Raw genomic sequence first — 27,409 nt, 5'->3', positions numbered from 1 at the left:
TACATAAACCATTAGAACCTTTTGTTTCATGGCAACCAAATGTATTACACTCTGAAGCACCAGAGATCCTGGAACTAAATGCAATCCCACAGCAAGTCATCAGCATGTCTACAGCCCATGCAGTGGAAAGCGATTTAAATCCCCAGTCTCTCCTCTTTGCCACCATGGAGAATAATGACAAACCATAACATATCCCATTCACTTAACAGCTGAGAGGGTAATGAATTACAGAGATAATTCAGCCACTCATTATTAAAAGATTACAACACTAAAAATGAAGTTTCAGAGTTTTTTTTCTTTCTTTTTTTTTTTTTTTAAGGCAAATGATTATGTTTTCATGTGAGTGAAACTGTATACAGTGTTATTAATTTCCAGCTATACTGTAAGCTTGTAATGAAGCCTCAAATCGAATTAGATTTAAGTTAGCACTTCTCTAGCCTGAAACTCAATCCCAGATCATACTGTTTTACTCCAAATGCTGAAAACATCAGTATTATTTAACAGCAGTCTCTACAATTTATTGCTGTTTTTCTTTGACAGCATTACCCATTTTTAATGAAATTGCAAATGCCCATAGTCGATTTTGCTTAGTAACATTCTTGGTCAGGATTCAAACAAAAAAATCCAGAGACACACCTCTGCCCCAAACCAGTCTACATTGCATGGTGCAAACTATGAAAAATGTAACTGAAACAAAATCTCCACATTACATGCTGGGCTTTTAAGTCTGTGCAGCCTATGGTTCCAAGTGAAATAGCAGTGGCTTCATTTCAGAACAAACCTGTTACGTTTTAGTACTAAAAAAAAAGTTCTTTATCAAACAAGCACCAAGCCATCCCTTCCAAGGGATCTGGTTACCCAGAGACTTTTCAGGTTAATTCAGTGACAGATGAAATACGTACATAACTGAAACCGCTCCGTATGTGCTATGGGTAAATGCATGTTTCCACAGGAGACCACTCAATCATTAGATGCAGGACACAGCATCATCTAATATAAGGAGACTTTTTAATATAGAACATCTGCAATCTTTCTGTAGGCTCCATCTAAATGTCTACCTGGGGTCAATTAAAAAATACCTTAAAAGTTTGATTCATAACCTTTTCACTTTCCCAAACACACTTCTGCTGTTTGCAGGGTAGGAACTGGGAGGTGGGGAGAGGTGGGAGGAGAGGGGAAGGTCTACAAGAAAAATTAGGTTGTCAGAAAATGTCAGTAGTCACAGCAAATCTTCTGTAAATGATTTTTGAAAGTCTGTTTCACTTTATGTATAGCTGAACAATAACAAGCATAACGCCAGCTTTCATTTTGGAAACAAGCTGTGAAGGGCATCTGTGTGTGGACACAAATTGTAACCGGTTAAGGGAAGTCCTGAATCAGGACTTCTGTGAGGCACTGTGGAGAAGTACGTTCTTGGCTGGCATGGGCAGGGGAAATGGGGAAAGCTACCGCTACAGGGCTCAAAGGAGGGGAATGGGAAAGCCATTATTTTATCTCTAACTGTATTTCCTCTGTCATTCACATTATCTGGTAGACTTCTGTGTAGCAACTGGGAAGGGATACTGGAGGGTGGCTGCACTCTTGTCACTGTCCCTTACCCAACAGGACAGGCCACTGTCACCACAGGATGGGGCAAGGGGGATCCAGAAAGGAGAGCACCACTGGGGAAGCTCTTAAATTAGTATTCTTCTCCTCCTTAAAGGAAGAAGACAGAAGGTGCCACCTCCACTTTTAACAAAACAAGAGGCATAAAGGAGGGCAATGATATGCCTTGATTTTCATGTTATTCCCTCTCCACTCCTGGAAAGCTGCCATTATTCTTTATTACTCATTTCCATCCTATAACCTTTCAGCCGAATCTGCTGAGTGGCTTTCTTATGAGCCTGTCTATTAGCCCATGATGTTTGTTTTTACTTTGAGGAAGCTTCTTACTTTCCTCAGAACACTTGCAGTGCCTCACTAAATCCTAGCAGATCCTCATGGGCTGTAGCAGGGACTTGGTTGGCCATCACTGTCTGTCCTTCACAACCACGAGTCAGTGCCTTATCAGAAGCTTAATATTACTACTATATACATTTTTGGATCACAAGTTGATTTAACTTAGAAGTTCTTTCTAGCTCTGCTCCATATTCTAGTCATATCACAGGCTGGATTTTCAGAATTAATAGCAGCAATGACTACACAAAAGAGGTTATATTTTTCAGTTGCATCAGGCACACTTTTTTCTGATGCTAAACCTTAGGTTCAGTGATCATTATTGTCCTTTTCCTAAAGTACTATGAAAGACCGTTTCTCTTTTCTAGGATGGTAGATTTTACTAAGCAAGCAGACTGTAGAGGTTATCCGGTTTTTGTTTAGTAAGCAATTTTTCTTTGTTTTTCTGTGATGTCACAAGTTAATTTTTTAAATTGTCAAGTTTTCTTGTATTTTCACAATAAGCTATTAGGGATTTTATATAAAGTGACTTTTCATATTAATATCCACCTTAGTCCTTATTAAAAGGCTCTAAAATTGAAAACCCAGAATAAAAATAAGCGCTTTTAATTGACCCAACCTTTTTCTTTTTCAGAATTATCCCATGAGGAACACTTAAGTTTTAGAACTGTTGTCTCAACCCAGGCATGATACTGTATGAAAAATCTAAAAATTCTCAGAGGCAAAAAGCCTCTTTCTTCCCCTACGCAACACAGATTTCTGCTACGTGGCAGACATAGTACTCCATAGATCTGCTTCCTCTGGGAATTCCACCATGTATTATTAAGGAAACAAAATTAGTTTCTCCCACCTTTTACTCATTTTAGCCCTGTACAACCACAAAGCTAACAGACAAAAATATGAACTTTATTCTTTTTCATGAATTAGAAGGCTAGATTCCATCTGGAATTATTCCTGTGAAACAGAAGTCAGAAGAATCTGATTGTAAAGATGCAGCTAAAGGAAGAATTCGGTCTCCAAAATGTTTGCATACCAGTGAGAATAAATAAGTAGCAGAAATATCTTCAAGTTTAGGCTCCAGTTTTCAGGATTATCAGTTAAAAGGCATTTCTGAAGAAAAAAATATAATCTGATACTAAGTTACTGAAAGAAACACAGAACCTCAATATACCATTTTTAGGTTCACTATTCAGGGAAGAAGCAATCAGGTTCAAGCTAGGATGTCCCCAGCAAGTCTGAAAAAACATTAATCACTCTCAAGTCTACACAGAACTGGGACTAGAATTAATTGTCCTACACCCTTTGAACCCAAAGGAAAAAAGCATTAGTCACAACTTCATACCGGCTCACTTCAATCTCACAGCTGTATGTACCTGGGAACACTCTGTAAGTCTCATCCAGCACAAGAAAATCTTCCATCAAGTTCAGCAAGCTTTGACTCAGGCCTGGAAAATTTTGCCACAAAGCCACTACATGTTCATATTTCTGTAGTTTAAGACCATTCTTTTTGAAACATCTGCTGGTTTTTAGTTCAGGAAGACTGACAGGCTCCAGGATGCTCTCCACTATTTTGAAATAACCGTTGATTATTTAGGTTCTCCAAACTCTTCCTTCTGATCACTATGCTCTGCCTCGTTGGTATTTCTATTTTATTTTTTGCAATCAAGTCTGATCACTTCTGTAGCTGACCCCTATTCTTTCCACTTTTCAAACATTTTTACCCTCAATCTCATCACTGGTCATGCAAGTTTAATCTGAGCTTCTGGAATCGTTCTGTTGTCATTTAAATGCACAAATGTTAGCTGTTCTTCAAAAGAAACGGGTTGTAATACCTGCTTGTTGCACTACTCTCCCAGCTTTCTTTGTTCTGTGTTTTAGCACTGCTACAGTATACTGACTTTATTAAAGTTTTGTTTTTTTCAAGGGACCAACACAATTGTTACAAGTCCAAATTCCAAAATGGACAGATACTGAACCAAAACTGTCGTATTAAAGGTCTGTAACAATCTTTCGCTACTCAGCCAAATGGATTGTCATCTCTGTGGATTCAATGCAACTTGTCTGTACCATTCGATACAATTGATCACAAGATACTTTTGTAGAACATTTGGTTATCCTTGAAATTTGGTACCCAGAGGTTCTGGAAAATGCCCACAGCCTGAGCTGCTCTGCAGCAAATACCCTTCTCTATAGCTGACAGCAAGATTGTTCTTTTTCTTATCTTCCTCCTAAAATTCCCCATATGCATTCAGAGAAATTCTGTTTAAGCCTCACTGTCTCATTCTTGATAACAACATCCACTTGGTAATTTTAATTATATCTCATGGCTCAATCATCTGAATACAGACACTACAGCAATTTAAGTTGCCTTCTGGGTTCTTTTTTTCCCCTCCTCCCTGACGTTTTATTTTGGTGTCCCTCTCTTCTGTTTGGTCAGACTTTGAAATTGGGTCCTTGAGAAGGCTACCAACAATTTATTTTTTTAATTGCTTTTTAAAGCTCATTTTAAAATCAATATTTACAAACACAGTGGAAGCCTCATATGTCAGTGCTCCATTTACAATCTTCTCCTTTTAGCTTATAAATTAGCAAGAAATTTTATGCAACCAATTAAACTTTGTATTTTTCCTCCTCCTCTGATCTTTGCTGTATATGAAATTTCCTCTTATTTATATTACAGATTTCTGTATCAAACTTCTATTTGTAGCCTTGTATTAGGTCTGCATCTGCCTTGCATAGTGGTTATTAAACAGATACTTAGATGTTCAACATAATTTTCCATTTAGCTCTGTGGAAACTTACAAGATGGAGCAGATCTAAACACTGCTGGACAACATAAAGCGTTAGTCCCCCTAGACAAAGATTTCTCTCTACAGAAGAGAGCAATCTCAGTTTCAATCTGACTGGCATTTTCCAAATATAACACATAAGATTCCTCACAAAGAAATCTGCTTGAGTTAATGACAGCCCAAATTCACCAAGCTGTCACCAACCTGGAACAGCTACACTAGAACCTTCTATTGAGCTTTAAAGATTGTGTGAAGACATTACAATATTACTGCAATAAATACACTATCAAAGCCAAGAGAAACCAACACTATCACAGGCAAGCAGCCTCATGAGAGTGACTTAACCTTTGACCAGTAAATCTGATCTATTATAGGCAATTTGTGTCCCAAGATACTCAGGGAATGGCTGATGTACACAAAATAAACAAAGACTGAGAAAGACAATAAACTGAACAGCCAAGATAAACAATGGCCTTGGTATCCCATGAAGCCATTAATACAACACTGTTAAACATGCTCTTCTCCAGACATGGGCTGTTTCAATGCGTTTGAGTGCTTCTGTGTCCTTGAGAAGATGAGTGAGATATGTAGTGATGTGACGAGACTATTCTACTGTAAAGAAACTCCTTTTAGCTTATGTAGCCCTTAAGCACCCCCTTGTTCGCCTCCCCTAGAGTATTTATAGTACTCAAACACATAAATCCACCTCCTCTCCTAACCTTTTGCTGTTCTCATTGTAGAGACAGAAACAGCCTGTCAAAAAGACAGACCCAGCCTTTACTTGCTATTCTGGAAATTAATTATACAATACTTTAAAAGATTTATGTGCTAATCCACCAGTTCCATAAAAATACAAGAATACAGCTAACAGCTTAAAATAGCAAAGGTAGAAAAAATTTAGTTTCCATGTGATGTGTGCATTATACACATAATCAAAGAGTCACCTATGTATTTTAATTTTAGCTTCGCTGTAACCTTTTACTACAGTGCAAATGCATTGTTTTAATAGAGATCTAGAGCAAAGAAGACAGAAGCATATATAATACAGCTACAGTTTATTGCTTTACTCTGCTGGATTGAGTTCTCAAGAAGTTATTAAACTGCTGAGGTAAATCTTAACTATTCAGTTATTCTGAACCTCAATCTGCACTTTTTTTTTTTTCAACTCTAGTATTGTTGGTTACTTCTTACGTCTGTCTTTTTTTTTTTTCTTTTCTTTTTTAAATCTTTCCCAGTGAAAGATCATCTTGTCTGCGCTCCACTTCCAATCACACACAGTTCATGGACAGCAATTTGTGGTATATTTCAAGTTTTCTGCAGCAGGTCTAGGGCCAGTAGTGATCTTTCTGCCCACTATGACAGGCACATCATCTTTCAATTTCTTTAAACTCTAGCCTAAACCTCAAAAAGATTAAACGCATTCTCTCCAACCTGAATACCCCCACAAAACAGAGGAAGCTGGATTTTAAGCCAGAATAAACGTGAAGGATGAGCTAAATAAATGTACTGCTATCGGAATATTTTTGTTAGCACACCTAGGGATGCCTAAAACTTGGTGTGCTTCTAATTAGTGCTAGAGCACATATTTTGTGTGGGGGGCTTCTTTCCTCCCCTCCAAGCATGCACAAACATGTAAGTCTTTGTAAAACACTGAAATATCTCCACAATACAGATTTTTTTAATAGTTATTTACGTGCAGGAGATGCAATAAAACCAAATTCACTTTTGGTTTTATTTTTATTAAAACAAACAAATTTAGCTGAGGACTAAAGCTGAGTTATCCACGCTGAATCAGCAAGCTTGCATGCCCAATCAGTTTTCACCACTCACTGGGTGCAACATACTTCACAGGCAAATTAACAAATCATGCAGTTTACAGAGAATCAGCACGATAGGTTTTACAGGTCTGACTGTGGTCTTATAGAACATCACTAGTTGTATAGAACAGCAAGCATTCACACTACGTATACATAACCAAAACTTCCACTTTGTAACTACTGAAATTAGCTAACATCTCACACGTAGAAACAAAGCAGCTGGCATTACTGATGTAGGTAGGTAGAATTCAAAGCAGAACTATACCTAGAAATTTTTCTACGTATCTTCCCAAACCATTTCAGCCCAGAGCTCCCAAAGCCTGCCTACAGCACCCTCTCCATTGCTGCAGATGACTGACTGTATGGGAAGCAACAACTGACAAGCAAGCTAAAATAGCCTAAATAGGAATTCATTAAGAAAAAGATGGGGTAGAGGTCTTCAGAGATGAAGAGGTACATTACCCTATTGCAGAACTTACACCTATAATAATGTGCTTTTTTAAAGGAAAGAAATATTTGCTAATTTCTTTTTGAGTAATTTAGATCAAGTCACTCATTCTCTGCTGTATGTATATACATTCCAGTCATAGTAAAATGATCTGCAGCTGTATAGTGGAAATTTTTTCTCAAGAGCACTGCAGTTTGGTTTTGTGAAATCTTCACATTTCGACAAAGTTTTTATATTAAGAATTGTATTTTACAGTGCAGACTGCATCAAAACAGACAAAATTCAATAATTTAATAACACGTACGGCTAAGAAGACTGAATGAATGAAAGTGAGCTTCGTTGATAGTCCCTCCTCACTATCTGTTAGGGAGGCTGAACAATTCAAGAGCATGTGAATGGAAACAAGCACTGCCAAATGCAGAAGATATGGAAAACAAGGGTGGGATGGCAGGGGGGAGGACAGCTAACTTATTTGAATTATTTCCTCAATCTCACTTTAATTAAAAACAGAACATTAGGATGTCTGTTATACTAAGCTACTGTAATACAGATTTCCAAATTAGAGGATAAAAAGCTAAAGAAAAAGACAACAGAGGTAGAATGAACAATGCCCGACTCATTACTCGGTAGGGTTCTTTGGCTAGAAAGAAAAGAACAGACAGCAGTGGTGACCTTGTGCCACCAGAAAATAGCTTTACAATTCTATTTACATATTATTACTAACCAACCTGATAATCTGGGGTTAGTGTGAGGATGGGTATTCACTACTTTCAAATAAGGGACAATGAATGGCACAAGCATAGTTTATTACTTCAGAAGTGAAATGCCAACGAACTATAGCAGATACCTAGTGGCCTGCGTGTCCAATACTACATATACACACAGACAAATTTTCATCTTGTGAGCCAACCTTTAAGTCTTGAATTTAATTTTTTTAATTCCTAAACCAGTGGTGACACGTATCTCAGAGTGTATGTAATATATACACATACAGAGGATGATAGTTTTAGTCATGTCAGCATTTGGCTACCATTTTATATTTGCCCACGTTCCTTTTTTATTCATTCTTTACTGTTTCTTTTCAACAACAACAACAAAGGGACAGAAATGGTAATTTTTAAGAACAGAAAGGGAAAAGGGAAAAGACATCTTCATTTTCACCACTAGGAATTATTCAGACTTCAAAAGAGTAAGATCAAATTCTCTCAAATGCCCCAGGTCCAAGCCAAGACCCTAGAGATGTCATTTCCACTGAAAGAAGGAAGCAAGCAGGGGAAGGTTCTTTGAATGTAAATATTTCTGCTAGGGGAACACTCAATAGCATAATTAACTCCTATGGTAAACATCATGCAGCATCACGACCGCTGGGAAATGAGAGCAGTTGCTCCTCATCTCAAGGTGCAGAGTAGAAGCAGCATACACAGAGGGCAGAGCCCAAACTAACAACGCAGTACTCAAGGGTCTGCATAAGCTGGGTGACAGGTAACAGCTAAGACGAGAGACCCTGGGGTGCAGAGTAGGGTAGAGAGAAGAGAAGAAAGTAACAAGGGCAGAAACCTGGCGTCAAACAAGCATCACCACAAGATGGAGGGCTGGAGGTGATAAGAAGAAGCAGTTAACTCCAGTTGGCTCCCGAACTTAACAGTGAAATGAGCAGGAACTGCTGGGTAAGGGATCAATCCGGTATCTCTGCATTCACACCCTAACAGACTCCGCACAAATGAGGAGCGGCAAAGGTGCATTGGGCACAGCCAAATGCAGTGCAGAGCAGGAAGCTGAAAAGAGCTTTTCTTACTACTAGTGGACAGAGATAGAAAGTGGGAACTGGGGTGGAAAGGATAGAAAGCCTTACTTCATCACTCATTTGTCCTGCCAATGTTCATACACATCACGGAAGATTTACAGCAGAGGCAAATCTTCGGTAAGTTGAAGTGCTATATAAAATCCTTTATGCCCAGACATGCTGCAGTAGAAAGAGTGCTGCTGAGACAGGCGGGCCAGTAAGTGTTCATGGTTGCTCAAAGCAATATGCTACTACACTGGTCTGTTAATGCTGATCAAACTGGGAAAGAGACAAAATTGGTGCTGTGCTGGCAGGCGAGAGTACTCAGAATGACCACCGAGCTGTGTGATGCACGAGAGAGACTGACATAACCTGGAAGCAACAGGAGTCCAAGCAGAAAGGGAAGAAACTTCTTTTGCATGGTCAGTGTGTTGTCTAAGAAGTGAGCAAATTTTAGACACTGCCTCACTAAGTGGGTTTAAGGTTCACTGAAAGATGACATCCCATGTAGGGGCTTTTGCGCAAGGGGAAAGATGCTGTCTGTTTCCATGATGACAGAGTAAGCACATAAAGAGGAACAATCTGCAGAGAAAAAAAATGAGTTTGCCCATGTTAAATTTGAAATGACAGATCATTTTTTTCTAGCAATAAGGCTAAAAGACAGAAGGTCAACTATAATTCTGAAGCATTATATTCCAAACCGCATTTCTAAAGGTAAGCATATCTGTAGCTAGGAGATCATACAGAGAGGAGGAGGAACCCCTAGCTTGGCACCTCATGTACAGTAGCAAGAATGGGTAAGGGTGAGCAACACAGTATTCTGTCAAACAGTTCTCAAGAACAGTGTAACAGAAGAAGGCTGAGCTTGCAAACTGGGCTAGGCTTGATTTATTTATTTATTTATTCCAAAGAGAACAGATCAAAGTCTGCTAAAAACAGATGGGAAGGTGAGCAACAATGAGACAAGGTTACAAAGAGAATGGAGAGAAGGAATGGAAACAAGAGACTGGGCAACAGGTTAGCAAGTGAGAAAAATTGGAATCACTGGAAAGAAGTAAAAGGAAAGACAGTAAAGAAGCCCTCAGAGAGAGAAAGAAGAATCCCAGAAATCATAAGAAAATTAGTATGAGAAAAATCACATGAAAGCTTACTACTTTTTCTTTTCAATTTTCTTAAAAACAAAACTATTTGCCTGCTATACTTTTACAGGAGTAGCCAGACTAGTTCTTAAATGTATTTATTTTTTAACAGATTTATCTGAACAATGATCATATGAAGCAGGAAAATGCTGGGGTTTTTGTTTTTTATAAACACTGATGATAACTTTTGTATAAGGACAACTGTGACTCAGAGCAGCTAAGTGAGTTAACCAGTGTTACCCAAGAAATCAGCAGCAGAGTAGGCACTCTAAACAAAGCCTCTCTCAGACTCTTCTCCTATCTCCTAAACCATCTCTTATCCATTTTCTTTCAAAAGTCCTGTATGGAAAAGAAAAGGGAAGAGAAAAGGGAAGAGAGAGACAAAACGGTTCAAAGGGGTCAGTTTTTTCTGAAGCTGGCATACCTCATATGCTCTGAAATTGTGACTACCCCAAAAGGAGCTTTGTTCCTTTTATATGTCAGCAAAACAAAAGGTCAGCCTATTGAAATATTGGTTAGGTCTGACTTTCTTCTATTAATAACAAGTAGAGACACATTTTTTAAAGTAATAGTTAAATAAATGGCTACATGTCTGCAATCATTTCAACTTAAAATGTCAACTGAATTTGATATGCCATGTGCATTTAATCAATGACTCTACATTATAATATAAATATTACTTTGGTTTGACTGCTTTGTCTGGCATAAATCATAATTTGGTGAGATGAGCACATTTCATTTTCTCTACAGATGGCTGTTAATGGCAGCACCTATTAAACTGGCACCTGCCAGCACTTTGTAGTTAAGGAATCTGTCAGGAGCGCGCCTCCCCCACCCCCGCCTTTACCAAGTTCATGTTACAAGAACCACTGAAACAGAAATACCAGAACTGCTGGTTTTACTGTCTCAAGGTAGAACTCATACTCCGCACTGTATTCTTGAGAAAAATATGTTTTTATTGGTTAAAATGAAGCTCAGGAAGCCTTAATGCAAATTCTTGTGCGCATGACTTTAAACCCTTAAGGGTCTTTGACCATAATGCATCTATACTACATATAGAAATACCCAACGTACCGTAACTTATAAGGAAAATCTGGAATTCAAGTTTTATCCTCAGCTAAGAGATGGATCTTAGAACAAGTAACAGCCAGCTATAGTGAATGAAGGCAAAACACACTGCTGCATTGTTCAGTATTCACGAAGAATATACTTTGCTTTTTAGGACTTTTTTTGCAGAAGGCATTTCTTGGGAGAGGGGAGACAGACACTTTGAAGAAATATGCCACCTCAAGAAAAGACCTGGAGTTTACTTTTATTGTAGCAGGTGTGGCATGCACACAGGTCAATATCAAATAGGCAAGTATACATATAAGTAGACACATCACAGAACTTAGTGCACAAAGTTGATCCTTCCAGAAAAAAGCACACCACCAAACTGCCTATTTTTTTTTTTTTTGCTTAGTAATGGCTTGAATAATGATATTTGAACTTGAAGTGAACATGCAACTATTTCACAAAAAGCACGCTCCTTGCAAACAGTTTGTAATTTCCAGTCCTTTTAAATAGTCAGAGGGAACTTTCTGCTCTGATCTGTTAAGTAAATATAAATCTTGTTATCCAAGTTCAATAATGAGAGCGAGGGGTCTATTCTTCTTCACTGCACTTGCATACATCTAACGTTAATGAGATTTATGCATGCATATTAAGAGGAGAACAGATGCTTAATTAAACAAATAAGCCTTTAGTAGGCAGTCCACATGATCATTTTTAGAACAATTCCCCTTATTTTCTCTGTTTTAGTCTGACTGTGAATGCAGTTAAGGAGGAATTAATACGGTAGAGGAAAAGAAAAAGTGATACATATAAATCAAAGTGTTTGTCTTTTTTTAGTTTCAAATACTTGACAGACTTGAGATACATTAAATTGATTAGGTATCTTCTCTCCCTCATGCTCTTGTGCTCTTTAAAGGAAACAGAAGTTTTATTTACTAAATTTACCTATTTAAAAGTGGGGATTTTATTAGACAAAAGGAAATCAAGGCCTCTAAATAGCTCAACTGCCTTGTTAACTGATGGCATCAAATACACAAGCACAATCCATCTCAGATCATTTTGCTATTGAGGACAAAAAGTTCCAAACCAACTTCAGCCTAATTAAAATATAATTTAGTCTTGCTTTTTTGTAATCTACCCACGTCCACACTGATTTCCAGCATCATATGTACAGACATATAAATTAACATTAGTTATATACACTGCCTCTCTCCAGCTAAAGCTTATTATTTGCTCTTTCTTCATTGCATTGCTAACTTTTCTACAATGCCTAACTTCTTAGGGCAACACAGAGCAGAAAAAAATCTCTCCATAAGCTATCATAGTGCAATACTTAATGGAAGTCAGTATCTGTACATTATGCTATCTACTCTGCAATACTATTACAGGCTCAACAGTGGTGGTTGTAAAAAGTATCATTCTAAGCAGAAGGCCTATAATAGTAATAATGAAAAAAGGGTCATTTCAGTCTTCCAACTAGAATGAAAAATTAAAATCACTACTAAGGCACTCAGCTTAAAGGAAAATTGGCAAATTAAGGGGACAAAAAATAAAATATTCATGCCTCATATTATGAAATGGAAGGTAAATAATTTAAGTGAACTGTTATGTGGGAAAGCACACTCTTTCTGAAAAGGAAAAAGCATATGTAACTAATACACATGTATATATTCTTGCTTCCTGGGCTTAGTTACATGTATACATGCACAACCATGCAAGTCATGGTTGATGTGCAGTATTTGTGAGGGATAGGCATTTTCTCACCTATACTAATTTTGAAAATATTTGCTAGTGGACTAGTGAAGGTAACTTGACAAGAGTTGCCTTATAAGAAGAAGGTTGGTTGGTTTTTTTCCCCTGAATCCACCCTAGAAATAAAGACTGAATGAGAGGGTGTTCTCCCACTGCACTCCAGTTTGGCAAAACTCTACTCTGAGTCATCAATTACATACTTGCTCTTAGATTTTTATACCACAAAAAAATATTACTTCAGCCTACCGGTCTCTGCCTGGGGGAGCTACCTATTAAAGTGCCACTGGTGTGGCTGCAGTCCATTAGCCAACTTACCTTCATACCCATAAAGCTGAAAGGGCTGCCCAGAATTTTTACAATCACTCTCTGGAAAAGGTAGTGAGAATGCAGTAGACTTATGGTTATTATATGCCAGGACTGTAACAACTGCTATGGGATTAGGATACAGAGCAGCACTGCACAGCAGAGGTCACAGTTCTCCGGTGATTTAAAGGTTCAGTCTTTCATCAACTTAATTTGGAAACCAACACAAAGCCTACTTTTGTTAGAAAAGAATATTTTGATAGTATTTCAAAGAATGGCCATTAAATAACCATAGATCACAAATTTAAAATCTAGAGTTCATCACCTAGCAAACTGGGGAATAATTTTTTTTATTATTAACCTCTTAGTTAGATCAGCTTTGCATTCCTGGTGCTAAGTGATAATGTAATTTGCATTAGAGCTCAGCATCAGGGATTTCTAACACGCTGCACCAACTCTTCCAAAGAGCCAACAGAGCCACCTCACAAGGCTTTTGACTGTTTTAAACCAATGACACTACACACTACCTTTATTCAAAAGGCATAAATAAGCTGTTTCACTATAGTATTTCTCATGAAAACTTAAAACACCTTCAAAAAACAAATACATGGAAGCTCATTTGAGGTTCAGCAGTCTCCTCAAGACTCACCGTGCACTGCAAGAATCAGTCAGCTCAATGTAACAAAAGGGAGATGAACCAAGAATTGAGTCTGGCACTGTATAACCTTGCTGCTGTTATGTACCTGCATAGAACTAAGTATTATTTCTGTTTCAAAAGAGTTTCACCATAGATGTTAGACACTGGCTTTTTCCTGGGACTGCAGTATATGTTTAGTCACAGCTCCAGTAATAAGAGTATTGAATATAGCTGTTTTCCTGATCGACAGTATCAATTTACTTGTCTGTTGTCTAGTGGTGGGTTACTTAGTGAGCTATGATGGTGCAACGTGCCAGACAACATCAGAGTAAAATGTAATGCTCCTTAGCTGATGTTACATACAGTCAACAGAGTCAACTTCTGTTGTTCTTTGGACAACACACATACATATCCAGTACGAAGGCAGCAACATATGCACTAGAACGAACCAAACACGAACACAAACACTGTGCAGTCTGCACCTCAGTAAAACAGTACTTTGGATTAGAGAGACTTAACTAATCAGTAATAACCAGTGTCATATTTATTTCAAATCTCCAGTATATCAACTAACTTTGAGCGAAGTGCCACAGCCATTAAAATGCTACAGGAAAGAGTTCCACTTAACACTGGGTGAAACAACAGGACATTTTTAGAAACAATGATTACAAAAATAAAAACATGGTTTCTTGATGGTCTCCCTGAATCACAGTCACCTAAATAAAGCTTCAATCCAGGAAAAGCTTAGCAAGAAAGCAATCATTCTTTTTTTTTTTTTTTTTGTATGTGTAAAAAAAGACCAGGAACTACAAGTAAATAGCAGCTGAGCAACAGATGAGGCTCTAAGTGAAATCTGTTAGCAACTGCTAACAGCTTTGCTATTTTCTGTTGTTAAATTAAAAAAAAAAAAGTAAAAAAACCAATGCAGTAGCAATTCCAATATGTTCAAAAATCTCAGATGCAAAAGACTAAAGCTCAACACTTCTTGTGCTACAGATAAATACTTGGGTTTGGTTTTAATATCTTGAAATGCTTTGTTATTGATCATAGGGCAGAAACAAGACAACCCACACAGACATACTATCAAGATAAAACTTGTTATATATGTGACCCAGCAGGTACAGCACAAAAGTCCCACTGTAGACAAGTGCAACTCTTCCAGCAGTTGCTTTAGCTTCAAATTCTACTTTGCTTTGTCCTTTACACAACAGCCCTGGTCATTCACCAGAAAGTGCATGGGTCTTAATTAGCACTGAACTTTCTGGCAAGATCTCAGAAATATTTTCATTGTCCTTCTGGAGCTTTCAACACAGATGATCATTTTCTACTTACAACCCAGTCTTGACATGGGTTCAGCAAGTCTGTTTTCCTGTTTGGATGCATCTACACAGCACAATGCAGGCACAGCTGAAAGAGCTCTGAACAAAACAGCCCACAAATTACAAACAGCGTGAACAGTGTGGGGGTTCTGGCTCTCAGTAGGGTCAGTTAGTTACATGACTGCAGTCACTGGACTAATTTAAAAAAAAATATCTATAGCATTGCCTGGTCCCAGGCAGATATATCCTCTTCTGAACTCCTGCCAGTTGCTTTCCTAACTTCTTTTCTCTTGGGTCCTTCTCTCCTGTCAGTCTAGTAGGGGCTCTGTTCCTTGTTCCTCATTTTAGTGGTCTCCCACATGGGGGATTCACAGTACAACCACCACCATATCTACAAAAGGCATGCTGCAGTTCCCTTCTCCATTCGGCTTTCTGCTCCCTTACGGCGTTTACATTTCTAATGCCTCCTATGGCAGGTTCCCCTTCCAATTTAAAATCAGAACGTCAAAAACTGAGCTCATCCCTGTTTTTAAATACTTCTCTACTTTTTTCTCTTAAGCTACCAAGAATTAGTAATCACCTTGCCTGCTGCAGAAGCTCACAACTTTGTCATCTTCAGCTTCTTTCTTTCCTTCCACAGATGTTCCACCAATAAAACATGCCAGCTTCATCTCCACAATGTCATAAAAAATCTGGCTGTTTCTTTCCATCCATGTTGCTAAAATACTTGATCATTCAACCCTTCTTAATGCAGTCTCCTCCTCCCTAGCCCTCCTGATGCTCACTCGTCACTTCTCACATCAGTGCAAAACTCCAGTTTGAAAAACACCTCTTGAATCTAGTATTTAGTCTGTATTTGACCCCTTCTAAAGTTCCCCCATTAGCTTCCAATTATTTCTTTTAAAAACATTCAGATTGATTTTGTTTTTCATGTAATCCACAACAGTTTCTTCCTAAAAAAATACCAGTCTAGCTTTGCTCATCTTGAGTAGGACATATGGTCCCCAATTCTTTTGTAAACTCACACTGTTTGCTCTTGTTCAATCTTTACAGGTCATCACCCTTCTTTCACTTTTATCATGGCAGGGATTCCCTAGGACTCTCACCTTCTCAGGAAGGAATTTCTTCTCAAGAACAATTCTATAAATTCTACAGAGAAACACTGATGAGGACACAGAACCTCTAAAAACCTCCCAACTGAACTGTTAGCTCTTACAGACAACTCCTTCTCTGTTCACTATAACCTGTTGCTTCTATCTTTGTGGCTTTGTAGAGATTTTCGATGGTGTGGGACAGAAATTCCCATTCTGTGCTGCCATACAGACACTAAATATTATTAACAATTACTGTCTGCTGAGAAAAGCATCAATCTAAACAAAAAACAAGCTTACGAAAAGAGCAGATATATAAAGCTCGTGTAATAACCAAAATGTGAAATACATTCTGAAAAAGGAAATCACTAAGAAGGGTAACCTATTATTCCCAGCTTTGCATATTGATCAGTATCAGATTTTTTGTCAACTACGATTTCTTTTTTTGGATTCTGACGTCATCCCATGTTCTCTCTGGCTCAGGCATCGCACCCCTGTAAGCCTGCCTTTGCACTTCAAACTCAAAATCTGCCAGTGATACATGAAACAGAATACCTATCCTTTCCTCAGACCTCTGTGTCACTCCCCTCCTCTTCCAACAGCCTATTCACACCAAAGAGTTACAAAGAATGAAAACAGACATAAAGCTTAAGATACACAAGAGAGTTGTGGAAACCAGTTGTGGAAACCATACTCCTGTTTTTTCAGTGTTTTGACTACTGTTCCATGTTAAGCTGTATTTATTTAAACAGTACAAACACAAATCCATGTGCCATGCACAGGTGTGAGTGTGTCTCCTCAGCATTCGTAAAGAGACCAATCTGCCTGCAGACTGGTACACTCAACACACCTTCATCTTATGAACACTAGCAACTGCTGAAATAATGCAAATTTGGCAAACAAGCACACCTACCGATTTTTACCAGTATCTCTACAGTGCTCAAAAGTCGATAGGACAACTTTGAGGGTTCATACTGATGATACATGGAAGAAAGTCAGCTACACCCCTCCATGCCAATATAACACAAGCCATTCAACTCCAGAGGATACAGCAGCAGAAAGTTGCAATGTGAGTTCATATATCACCACCCGAGTGAGTATCATTGTAAGTGAATGATCTTGCAGCTGAATTTCTTAGGTTACTAGTTAAATGTATCTTTGCCTCAAGAATGATTGCGGCTTTTGTACGCATCTGGCTTGTCTACAATACAGCATGCTAGGAAATACCAATAACCTCCTAAAGTAACATTAAGTGTTCAGTGCCACCAGTAACCACATGGTCATACAGTCTAATCTCCTCCAGGTGACCATTACACTTCATTCACATACCCTATATTAATTGCAAAGATCTACTTAAACGGAAAAACCTTAATCCTCAATAGAGTAAACAGACACCAGAGACCAAACTCTCCAGCAATAGCAAGGAAATGGCCTGAAGAACTTTGTTTAATCCTCTGATGATTCCAGAGATGCAAAACCAGCCAATAGCCACAGAATAAACCCAAATACTTGCATGCTGGGCAGGGAGGATGGTGAGCTTTTATCCACTGTGGGCAATGGTTGAAGCTGTGAAGCAAAGATTTTATCATAGCTAGTGGTTTTCAGCAACTGCAAATGTTACTAGACTTTACAGTAACAAGCAATCCTGCTCCCCCCAAAGCTTGTGAAGGAAGCAGATAAGCAAGGGAATAGAAGGTGAAGGGTCTGAGCGTGGGAGTGGGTCATGTATTACTCACAAATATTCCCCACAAAGCCTTCCCTACCGACACATGTTTGTTTCTAGCCTGAAACCTTGAATCTTTTCTGACATATGGGAATGAATTTCAAAGGCACAAAAAGACATTTTGTCTGCCAAATGTCTTCTGCCACAGCTACAAGTTTGGTGTAAAAGTATAAACTGCTTTCTTTTTAAATAACATAAACATTATTTTGAGTCCAAGTGAAATAATTTTTCCACTACTTTATGGAAGTATCAGTTGTCTCCTACGTTACACTGAGAATGGGTGGCTGTTTTTGCTTTGTAAAATGCCATACCTCAACATGACACCAAAGCCTTTCTTCTTTTTCTTTTCTGGATCTTCGTTTTCTTCCTTCCTTTTCTTCTCTTTGTTTTTAGATTTGCCCTTTTCCTTTTTCTTTTCTTTCTCTCTATTTTTTTTGTCTTTTTTTGCTTTGGTTTCTGCATCTTCTATTTCAGGGTTCCCTGAAGGGGCAGATTCCATGTTCTGAGCTTCTTGACCAGAGTGAGAGCTCTTATCAGAGAAACCATCTGCACAGAATGAAAAAGCAGCAATGAGGATGGCTAGGGGCCACCAAAATACAAACACATGAAATACAGCATGAGTGTCTACAAAGTGCTCAAATGATGCACAACACTTAGTCATTTTAATTTAAAAAGCAGACTAAACGCATCTAGTGACTTCAAGCAGATTTCTATTGTAAATTAAATACAGAGTTATTTTAGTGACTACTTTTATAATTATTATTTCTGATACAAAACCCCTGACATGGTAAAACATTTGGAATCTAGCTCGTTAACCTCTGTCAGCTTGAGAAAACTGACACACTGAGAGCTTACTTCAACAGGAGATTCTGGTGACTGATATAACCAATCTACGTAACAAAACAATTTCATTCACTCCCTGGAATCTTTCTATTTTAACGGCTGAACAAGAAATAGATACACTGTTCTGTCTGGTTGGAGAAGAGCTGTGTTGATTCTATCTGGGGGGCTCAGGATCCAAGCAGTTTTATGCTCCATGCTAAAGACAACATGTTTCCAGACTGAGGTCTATAAGCCCATGGTGACAGAATGAGCAGCAGGGTGCTATCAATACACTCTGCCTTGTCTATAACAGGAAACAAATTTCCCAGTTGGAGAAGGGGGAATTGTAGACAGCTCTGTAAAACAAGCAAGATAATTTTTAATGTAATCTCAAGAAGGCAGCTGCTTCTTGAAGTTGAAAAATATAATTATTTAAGGATTGAGTTCTAAATCCTCCAACCTACCCCTGCCCCGAAGGAGATCAGTGAAAGACTACACTAAACCCAGTCAAGGTTGGATACTATACTGCAAAGACAACTCTATTCAGTGGAAGACATGAGCAGCTTTTAAAATGCTATCAGCTTCGATTGGACTAAATCACTTGCTTATGTGCTTTATTGAGTTGGCCCTCAATAGTGCTACTGAAGGTGGCTCCCTCAATACATGCCATTAGCAACATACCCTCTTCTCCGTATTCAGGTCCATCATAGGACTTGTCAATGGCAGCTCGGAAACTCTCATTACACCCCCGACCACGGACCACGTGAGGCCTGGGTCTGTGAAAAGGGAGTTCATTCTTCCTAACTTCAGCCACAGCAGTCTGAAGACTCTCAAGAGAACTGGACTTCTTCAATCCCAGAGTAGGACCAAAATCTTTGCCAGGAGAGTCTGGAAAACAAATAGTTAAGTTTGTTTGGTTTTTTTTAACCTAAAACCATGCAGAGAAATGAAACTAGTTAGACACATTTAATTGTCTACTTTATTACTTGGGGCCTTTGAAATAGTATGCAATCAATGTAATTTGTTCTAAAATAACAAGTTAAAACTACTTCAGTAGATACCCCCATTCAGACTTGGAGGGAATAGCACATAATTCACAGACCTGACAATAGTGATGGGCCATAGCTGGCTCACTTTGTCACTTTAAAGCCTGCACCAGCGATAAGGACGGGGCTGCTTCTTGCTCCTTTGACAGCAACACCCAACTGGACACTGCTAACAATCTCAAAGAGAGCATTACCCTTAGGCTCACAAAAACAAACATTGCTACACAACAAAAGTTTTGGGTTTTAGAATGAATCAGGTTGTACGAATGGTTGATATTTTCAAACACATTTCTCTCAAGAGAAGATATTAATAGTTCTCTCACAGTCTTATCCAACCTTTTTCCTCAAGCTGAAACTAGTACTACGCTATCAACATATACAGCATGTTTTTCAAGAAACAAGTATGTCCAGAAAAGTACAGCTTCACATAAATGATGTTGCTGCCTTTTTCCTTGTTTATATGCATAAGAAAGCACTTCATACAAAAACCAGCAAATACCTTCCCAAGTCCCACTTGTTTCCTCTCTCTAAATGCTTGACTATCTGACCTTAGAAAGGACTTTTGTGGTAGCATTAGTGTTAATTAGTATTAATACAATGACAGTAAATAGGTAAAGAAAAAAGTTTAATGAACACATGCATACCAACCAACCAAGAAATTCTCAGCTTAGTTTAAAAGTCTTTGTAGGATCTACTTAGTTTTTATGCGGCAGAACAGTAAATGACATACAGACACTGAAGAAGAGACTGCCTTGCAATATGCCTTCTGTCTTTGAGAACACAAATGCTTTTGTTTTCAACTTCTAAGGCAAGCAACAGGAGAATACAAGAACAGAAGACCTTTGCATACATGTCCATATACTGTCATGCCTGAAGTGATTCAAGGATCACAGTAAAGACATGTTCGTACTATATGCTGTGATTTTAGCAATTCTAGAGTGCAGGTATTACCGAACTAGAACAGTGTGATCAGTGAATTCTTAAAAGGAAAAAAGCTAAGAATTGCCACCAAATAGAGACTCATCAGTAGTGTCTACATAAAGCAATTGACACTTCTATTACCTGCAGACTGATATGCAGCTGAAAATAAGGTGGGGAAGTGGAGGGTGTAGAGACAAGTTTAAGGGCAGCCTGTGCTAGGTCACACAGTGCAACCTTCCTTTTGTTCACCAACTGCCATTGTGGAGACTACCGTTATCGCCAAATCAGCAAGTTAGAGCAATGACTCCCATACAACAGAAAGGTGCTTAAAATCACTGAAACACCCCTTGTGCATTAGTAAGAGTCACTGTTGTGCCTCTCTCAGGCCAAGAGAGACAAAACCAAGAGAACAACCACTCTAAATGACGGCAAAGCAAAAGCCACTCTGACCAGCAGAGAAGTCCCTTTGGTTTTCGGTGAGCAAGCAGCCCCACCGGGTTGCTTGGCAGGCGCGACTGGCAGCAGCACCCCAAGAAAGTGGAGCGCTCTGCCAGGCCGGGTCGTCGGCCTCAGCTGAGGGGTGAAGGCAGCCCAGGGGCTATGGTGCCCACCTCTGTGGGCAGCAGCTGCCACTGCCCTGCCTGCAGAGCTCCCGGGAGCGCTGCCCACGGTGGGACAGCTTAAGGGCGCCCAGAGCACCTGTGATGAAGCAAGGGCCACAGCCCCGGGGCAGCAGCAGGCGGCCAAGGCCCTGTAGGGCCACCGGTGCCCATGGCTCCGTGAGGTTTGCAGCCAGGGCCCGTGTCCAGGCTGCTGCAGTGCCCCAGCCACCTGACACAGTGGCATCAAACACCAAGGTGTTGATGTACCCACTCCAGTACAAGCTGTACTACACTAAATTAGTGCCCTAAACTGTATTACCTGGGGGGTGGGGGGGGAAGTCTTGGGTTAAACGCCGGTTAGAACCTGCCTTACATAAAGCTAAGCCAATTACTCAGGCTGTAAGACTACTCTTAACATTTGAAGGCCATTCCTAAGAAAATCCAGGCCAACACCAAAGGTCTGGAGTGATACGCTCCAGCACTACACATACCAAAAACCCAAGAAACCAAGCCGGCTGCTGGGGCTGGCTGTGCCTCCCCTGCCTGGCCAGGCACCCTGGCAGCAGCACCCGGGCACACGCCGCCCGGCTCAGCCCGGGGCACCAAGAGAAGGTCCAACACTCGCCTAAAACAATTGCATGGGAAATTCAGTTATTGGCAAAGTATGTTTCTTTCTGTATAAATAGTCTTTATTTTGCTATTCTGTCCTAACATGGAAGTCCCCTGAGGAATTAATTTTTGTAATCAATAACTTCCTGGTTTTAATATTTTAAAGAGAACGCTTATAGCAACTATCATGGAGTATTTTCAGCTTGCTACTAAAAAGAGGAAAAAAGAAACAAAACAGAGTACTCTTTACCTACCAAGTAAATCCCAAACACCACTACCTTGGAAAATGAATTATTTTTTTTCTAATGCTCCCAAAATAATAGAATTGGCTTATTGGTCACTTCATTGCCTAACATAAAAAAATAATGTGTTACCTTAAAGGACAGCATAAAATGGCTAAAAGATTAACTGTATTTCTCCCTCACTAGAAGTTAAATTTCTTCTTCGATCTTCCTGTGTTCTATCATTTAAAAGGTGTCGTCATTTATTCAAAAACTTACTGAGAACCTTTAGTCACAGACTAGTATTAAGCACTGAGCTACCCCTTTTTATAAATGTCATCATTTAGTCTGAAATTTCACTGGCACCATTGGAAGCTTCTCACTATTACTATCAAAATCTATGCGTAAAGAAGCATCTGAACCCAGGTGAAAAATGACTGAATTTTTTCTTATCGATGACAGTAGTAGCCATGCAACCTCATTAAGAAGGGGAACGTTCACTCAAGGACTTTACATCCCTGGACATTTTCACCAGAGTTTTTAGTAAGGACTTCATAGTTTTGCAATTCAGCTTTTATTTCTTTTTTCTTTCACTGCTGCAGCAATCACATATTAGTGCACAAGTACTGATACAGGAGCTGGAGAGCTTCCCCAAGCCAGGAGAGCAGTCCTCTAGTTTTCACAGCCAGCATCTATTATTACTGGATGCTGTACAGAGAAATGCACAAGACTCTGTAACAAACAACTACCAGATCCCAGCTAGGGAAATTTCCCTCCCCTGTCCCACCCCTAATACCTTTTCCAATTCTGCAAACCTTTAGGACTGCTGTAAGCCTGAAGACACATATTTTTCTTCATAGGCATAACACCCCCCCCCCCCCCCCCCCCCCAACAAATAAACAGCACCACCACCACACACAAACACACTATCTTTTGTGAGTTACTAACTGGCATTTCTCTGTGTGTGTATGTCTGTGTGTACATAGCCTGACACAGATTTTTGAATACAAAACTATAGTTTGGCAATGAGAAATATAGTTTTTCATCATGTAAAAATGTTTCTTTTTACGGATTTTAAATTCTGGAGCCCTCATTTTACTGCTCATTGTAGTACAATGACAAAAAGTGAACTGAAGCATCCCCTTTATTTTTTTATAAATGGTGAATTACTTTATGCATTTCTACTGAATTTATGAGATAAAGCAACAACTGACATCAGTACCCGCCTACGACTGGCTGAAATGCTGGTTTCTAGATGATATCTGTAACTGATCATTCTTCAACTGAGAGGTGGCATTACATGTACCTTAATTTTCTGCTCAATATCAACATGGCTACCACAGATATTTCTTTCTTAATGTACAAGTAAAAGTAAACCTGCTTTCTGTTCTTTTATTACTATTATTATTAGTTCAGGTATTTCCAGGCTTCTCTTTTCCCCTGACATTTGCACATTCCTTCCTTTTTTTTATAGCCCAGCAGAAGAAAACATGCCAAAAGCAAGATGTCAGTCATGAAAATCAAAAGAAACAAATGACACAGCCTTATGGGCAATGCAAGTCACCCCACAGGCATGCGTAGAGAGAGTGGAATTGAAGAGAAGCCATGAATCACTGCCACTCTAAATGAAATACAACTCCTGAGACACCCTAAACAGTAAACAGTTTATATATTTGTCATTAATTTTACTTTTCTGATAACTATTCTTCTTGAATACTGAAACTATATGAATATCTAAAGGACAATATTTAGAGGAACCTATTTGTGCGAGCTAGACTAATTTACTATTTACATTTCAAAAGATACAGTGAGGTAAAAACCAGTTATGAAGGAAAAAAAAAGAAAGGGAAGTGTCACCGAGACTGAAAAACTAGAATAAACACAAAGTTGTAATAAATGATAAATAGTCTGGCTCTGTATTTACCAGAGCCCTAAACACACACATCCCTGGTTCCTACTGCACCGTAGAAGACGGAGGTGCATGTCTTACTAGAGAAGGGAAAACAGTTATGAAAACAATGAGTCTTCTACCCTGCGGATGCCAGGAAGCTGGAGGTAGCACAGGAGTGCTTTCAGCAGGCAAACAACTGTTTGCTCACGAAAGCACCGAGGCCGACTTCTTTTGTGGTAGGACTCAGAGTGAGATATGCCAATGGCTTCTCAGGAAACAGGTACAGCTCAGTGCCTGTTCAGCTTTGGACATACACCTCGGGTAACATTCAAGATGCCCAGCTTAGCCTCCCTGAATGCAGGCCTATCCCAATCTAACTGATCTAACCACTTGCTCTATCGTTCTCTCTTCTCTAAAGGAATTGGGGCATGTTTAAAATATCTTTTGATACATATATGTTCCTGTGATTTTCAAAATACAACCCACTGATCAGATTTATGTTTGCTTTTTTTTTTTAACACAAATTAACGTATTGCTAACCTTACATCACACTTGCAGAGGCGAGGCTAGCAAGCATGGTTTCAGAAACACCCTGTTCAGGAAAGAAAAAGTAGGATTTCTGTTGTACAGAATCAAATTATATAGGTATCATGCTGGTAAAATAGGCCCTTCAGCAAAATTTAGTCAAAACATATCCCTGCTGCAGGGAAACCTTTTGTATGAGCTCGAACCAAATCTGTTACCTTAGTGAAAGATATCGAAAGATACAAAAGGCAAGAAACAGCACCATAAGACTTGACTGCTTTACCCTCCCTTTAGCTCCTTTTGGAAATTTACCTCTAAATAAACTGGTTATAAAGTGAAAATTGGGAGTGTGTCTCTTTAATAAGCATAAAGTCAAAAGAGAAAACACTTGTCATTACTACCAATCTCCATATGTCACCATCATCAGAAAACAGGTAGACAGACATGGTTCTTACCCACAGGGTTGCAACATCATATGGTGACAAATTAATTCACATTCAATTCTTTATAAAGCATTTTGTTTAATGTATTTTCATTTAGTTCTGGTAGGATTCACAGTACGTACAACTCCAAAGGGCTTTTTCCTCTCACTTATATTTTCATATTCAGATACTTCCTCAACCATCAATCGATTCAATGCAGAGAATGACTTAGGAAGGAGGAATTTGAAAATCATTTCATCATTTAGCTTGTGATTTTCAAATGAAGACCTTTAGTAAGACATTTTTGTAGAATAACCTTAGATAATACTGTAGCCTTTTCTTCAACACTAGTTTATACATGTAGCATCAAAAAGATTATGAAGGGTTTGATAAAAAGCAAGAGAAAAATCGTATCTTGCACTCACATATTAAAGACAACACATACCGTTTTGCTCATTTTATACCTCAAATTAAGCATTCCAAATTAGAAGCAAAAATTCTGAACAGAGAACAACCCCACACCTGACACAGGGGGGAAAAAAATAATCTAAGAAAGAGAAATCAAAGCATGGGAGAATTTAACAAGTTCTCTGATTAGAAGAGCCAGCTAGTCTTCAGATTTACAGATATTTCAATCTATTTTAGTATATATAATGATTGCAATTTAGCCCATATTTGCACAAAGTGCAGTTTCAACTATGAATAATAGTAATTCACAATTTATAGCCCAGAAGGTACGCTGAGCTTTAGCCAACTGAAGAAAAATTGCTTGGAATAAGGCAGCCATTAGGCAAGAGGTGAAAATGCACTACTGTCATCTTAGAATAGTATGCTGGTGTTGCTGTTTTCTACACTGATAAACAACACTGCAGAAAAAGTGTTAATATTTTCAAAATAATATGTACAGCATTAAACATCTCAAAAGTGCTAATAAGTCTCACAGTGCAACAATACTAGAGCTAAGAACTAAAAGCAAAAGAAGAAAGGGGTTCAAGCAGAAACTGAGAAATGGCACATGCATTTGGTAGGTTAGTGCTGAATATTGGACAAAATGCAGCCAAGCCTGTCTTTGCACAAAAGAATGCCTGACATTATCTGTTGTAATAATCAGTTTTCTTCATTTGGTTACACAAGCTTAACCTCTTGCATAACCTTCTACTTCACAGCAGAGCTCTGCATCCAGTGAAAACGTTTCCTAGGCATTTGAATCCCTACTCCTCCAGCAGGCTAGCATTCTCTTTGGTGCAAACTGAAGCACTTGCCCTTCAAACAGGTCCCACTATAAATTAAGATACCTGGCCGCCTAACAAAGCAGTTTACTGCTCAAGGATATTTATTTATATCAAACTGATTTTAGATATAGCTGTTACAACCTGATAGAGGGAAAAACCCAAAACCCTATAGGAAAAGCAATGCAGAAAGGACAAAGTCCAGTTTTCAGAAAACATGATTCCCCAGTGACTTCAGGCACCTTGTAAATTGATCAGTCTGGAACTGAGTAGTAGTAAAAAGTTCCAGCACCCTGTGATTACTTTACTTCTGCTTCCACAGACACTCTCTGATAAGGTCAAACATTTCAATCCGTCTTTAAAAGATTGGGAAACGTGACACTTTCTGAGATTAATTGATATAAATTACACTTCTCAAACTAAACCAACATTTGTGTTCCCAGGCCAAAGTTTAACACGAAGTGAGAGTTCCTACACCAATATTTAAACAAAGTCACTTCTAATGGTATGAGGCTAACATCTAGAGTGTTACCTTTGACCTGTGGGACAGAGGAGGAAACTTATAGCAGAACAGCAGAAAGGAAGCCAGACCTATCTATTTTGTGAAGATTTAAGCCTATTTTGAAATAAGCCGCTGAATTATTACTCAATCTTAGTCATCAAGCCTGAAATCGTAGTTTTAAAAATGACTAATTTAAACCAGCACTAAGAAAATAAAAGGATGCAAAAAGTTCATATTAAGCTTTCTGGGTTTTTTTCACTAATTCAAAGCTTTGAGTTCTTTACATGTGAATGCAGAAATAAATTCCCTCATATCTATCATTTTATTCATAAATATTTTCTTTTTTAAAAAGCGATATGTCATTTTTATGCATCAAGTTTTAGCCTGAACACATTTTTACAAACACTCATATAAGCTGCATTTTAAAGATTGCTTTAAGCGTTATTGGGGAATTAATTTAGGCTATTGCAACAACAAGGAAGATCATTATTGTAAAAGAAAAGTCAAGCCAAGGCAACAAAGAAAAATACATTTCAATTCCACCAATTTAACTTGCAATTAACAAACAACTTATATGACTTCGTTTGTGTGTGCTTTTACTTATCTGTGAACATCAAGACTAAGAAAGCTAGATTTTTAAGAAAATAACCTGGAAAAAGGATTATCTTTTTGCTAGTAACAGCATTGCTTTTGTACACCTACCCACACTCTGATCAGTGAATCTTACATGCTTGAGATATTTATGAGCTCTCTTTATTGCTAACACTACCACCACCAAACTGCCCAGCAGCAGCTCTAATTTAAGATGCTTTAAATATTGTTGCCATGGG

At 38.6% G+C, this 27,409-nt stretch overlaps 1 protein-coding gene across 1 annotated transcript in view; it reads right to left on the bottom strand.

Annotated features, from left to right (window-relative positions):
• Positions 1-27,409, bottom strand: part of PARD3B (par-3 family cell polarity regulator beta) — a 413,185-nt gene that overhangs the window by 123,807 nt on the left and 261,969 nt on the right. Inside the window, exons 17-18 of the mRNA XM_037397959.1 lie at positions 19,293-19,499; positions 18,101-18,335 (exon numbers count right to left, since the gene is read on the bottom strand). Coding sequence (XP_037253856.1) covers positions 18,101-18,335; positions 19,293-19,499 — 442 coding nt within the window. The remainder of the gene's footprint in view (positions 1-18,100; positions 18,336-19,292; positions 19,500-27,409) is intronic.

Source organism: Falco rusticolus, chromosome 8 (genome assembly GCF_015220075.1).
Source record: "Falco rusticolus isolate bFalRus1 chromosome 8, bFalRus1.pri, whole genome shotgun sequence".
Classification (NCBI taxonomy): domain Eukaryota; kingdom Metazoa; phylum Chordata; class Aves; order Falconiformes; family Falconidae; genus Falco; species Falco rusticolus.
This window is presented reverse-complemented; position numbering and strand designations above follow the sequence as displayed.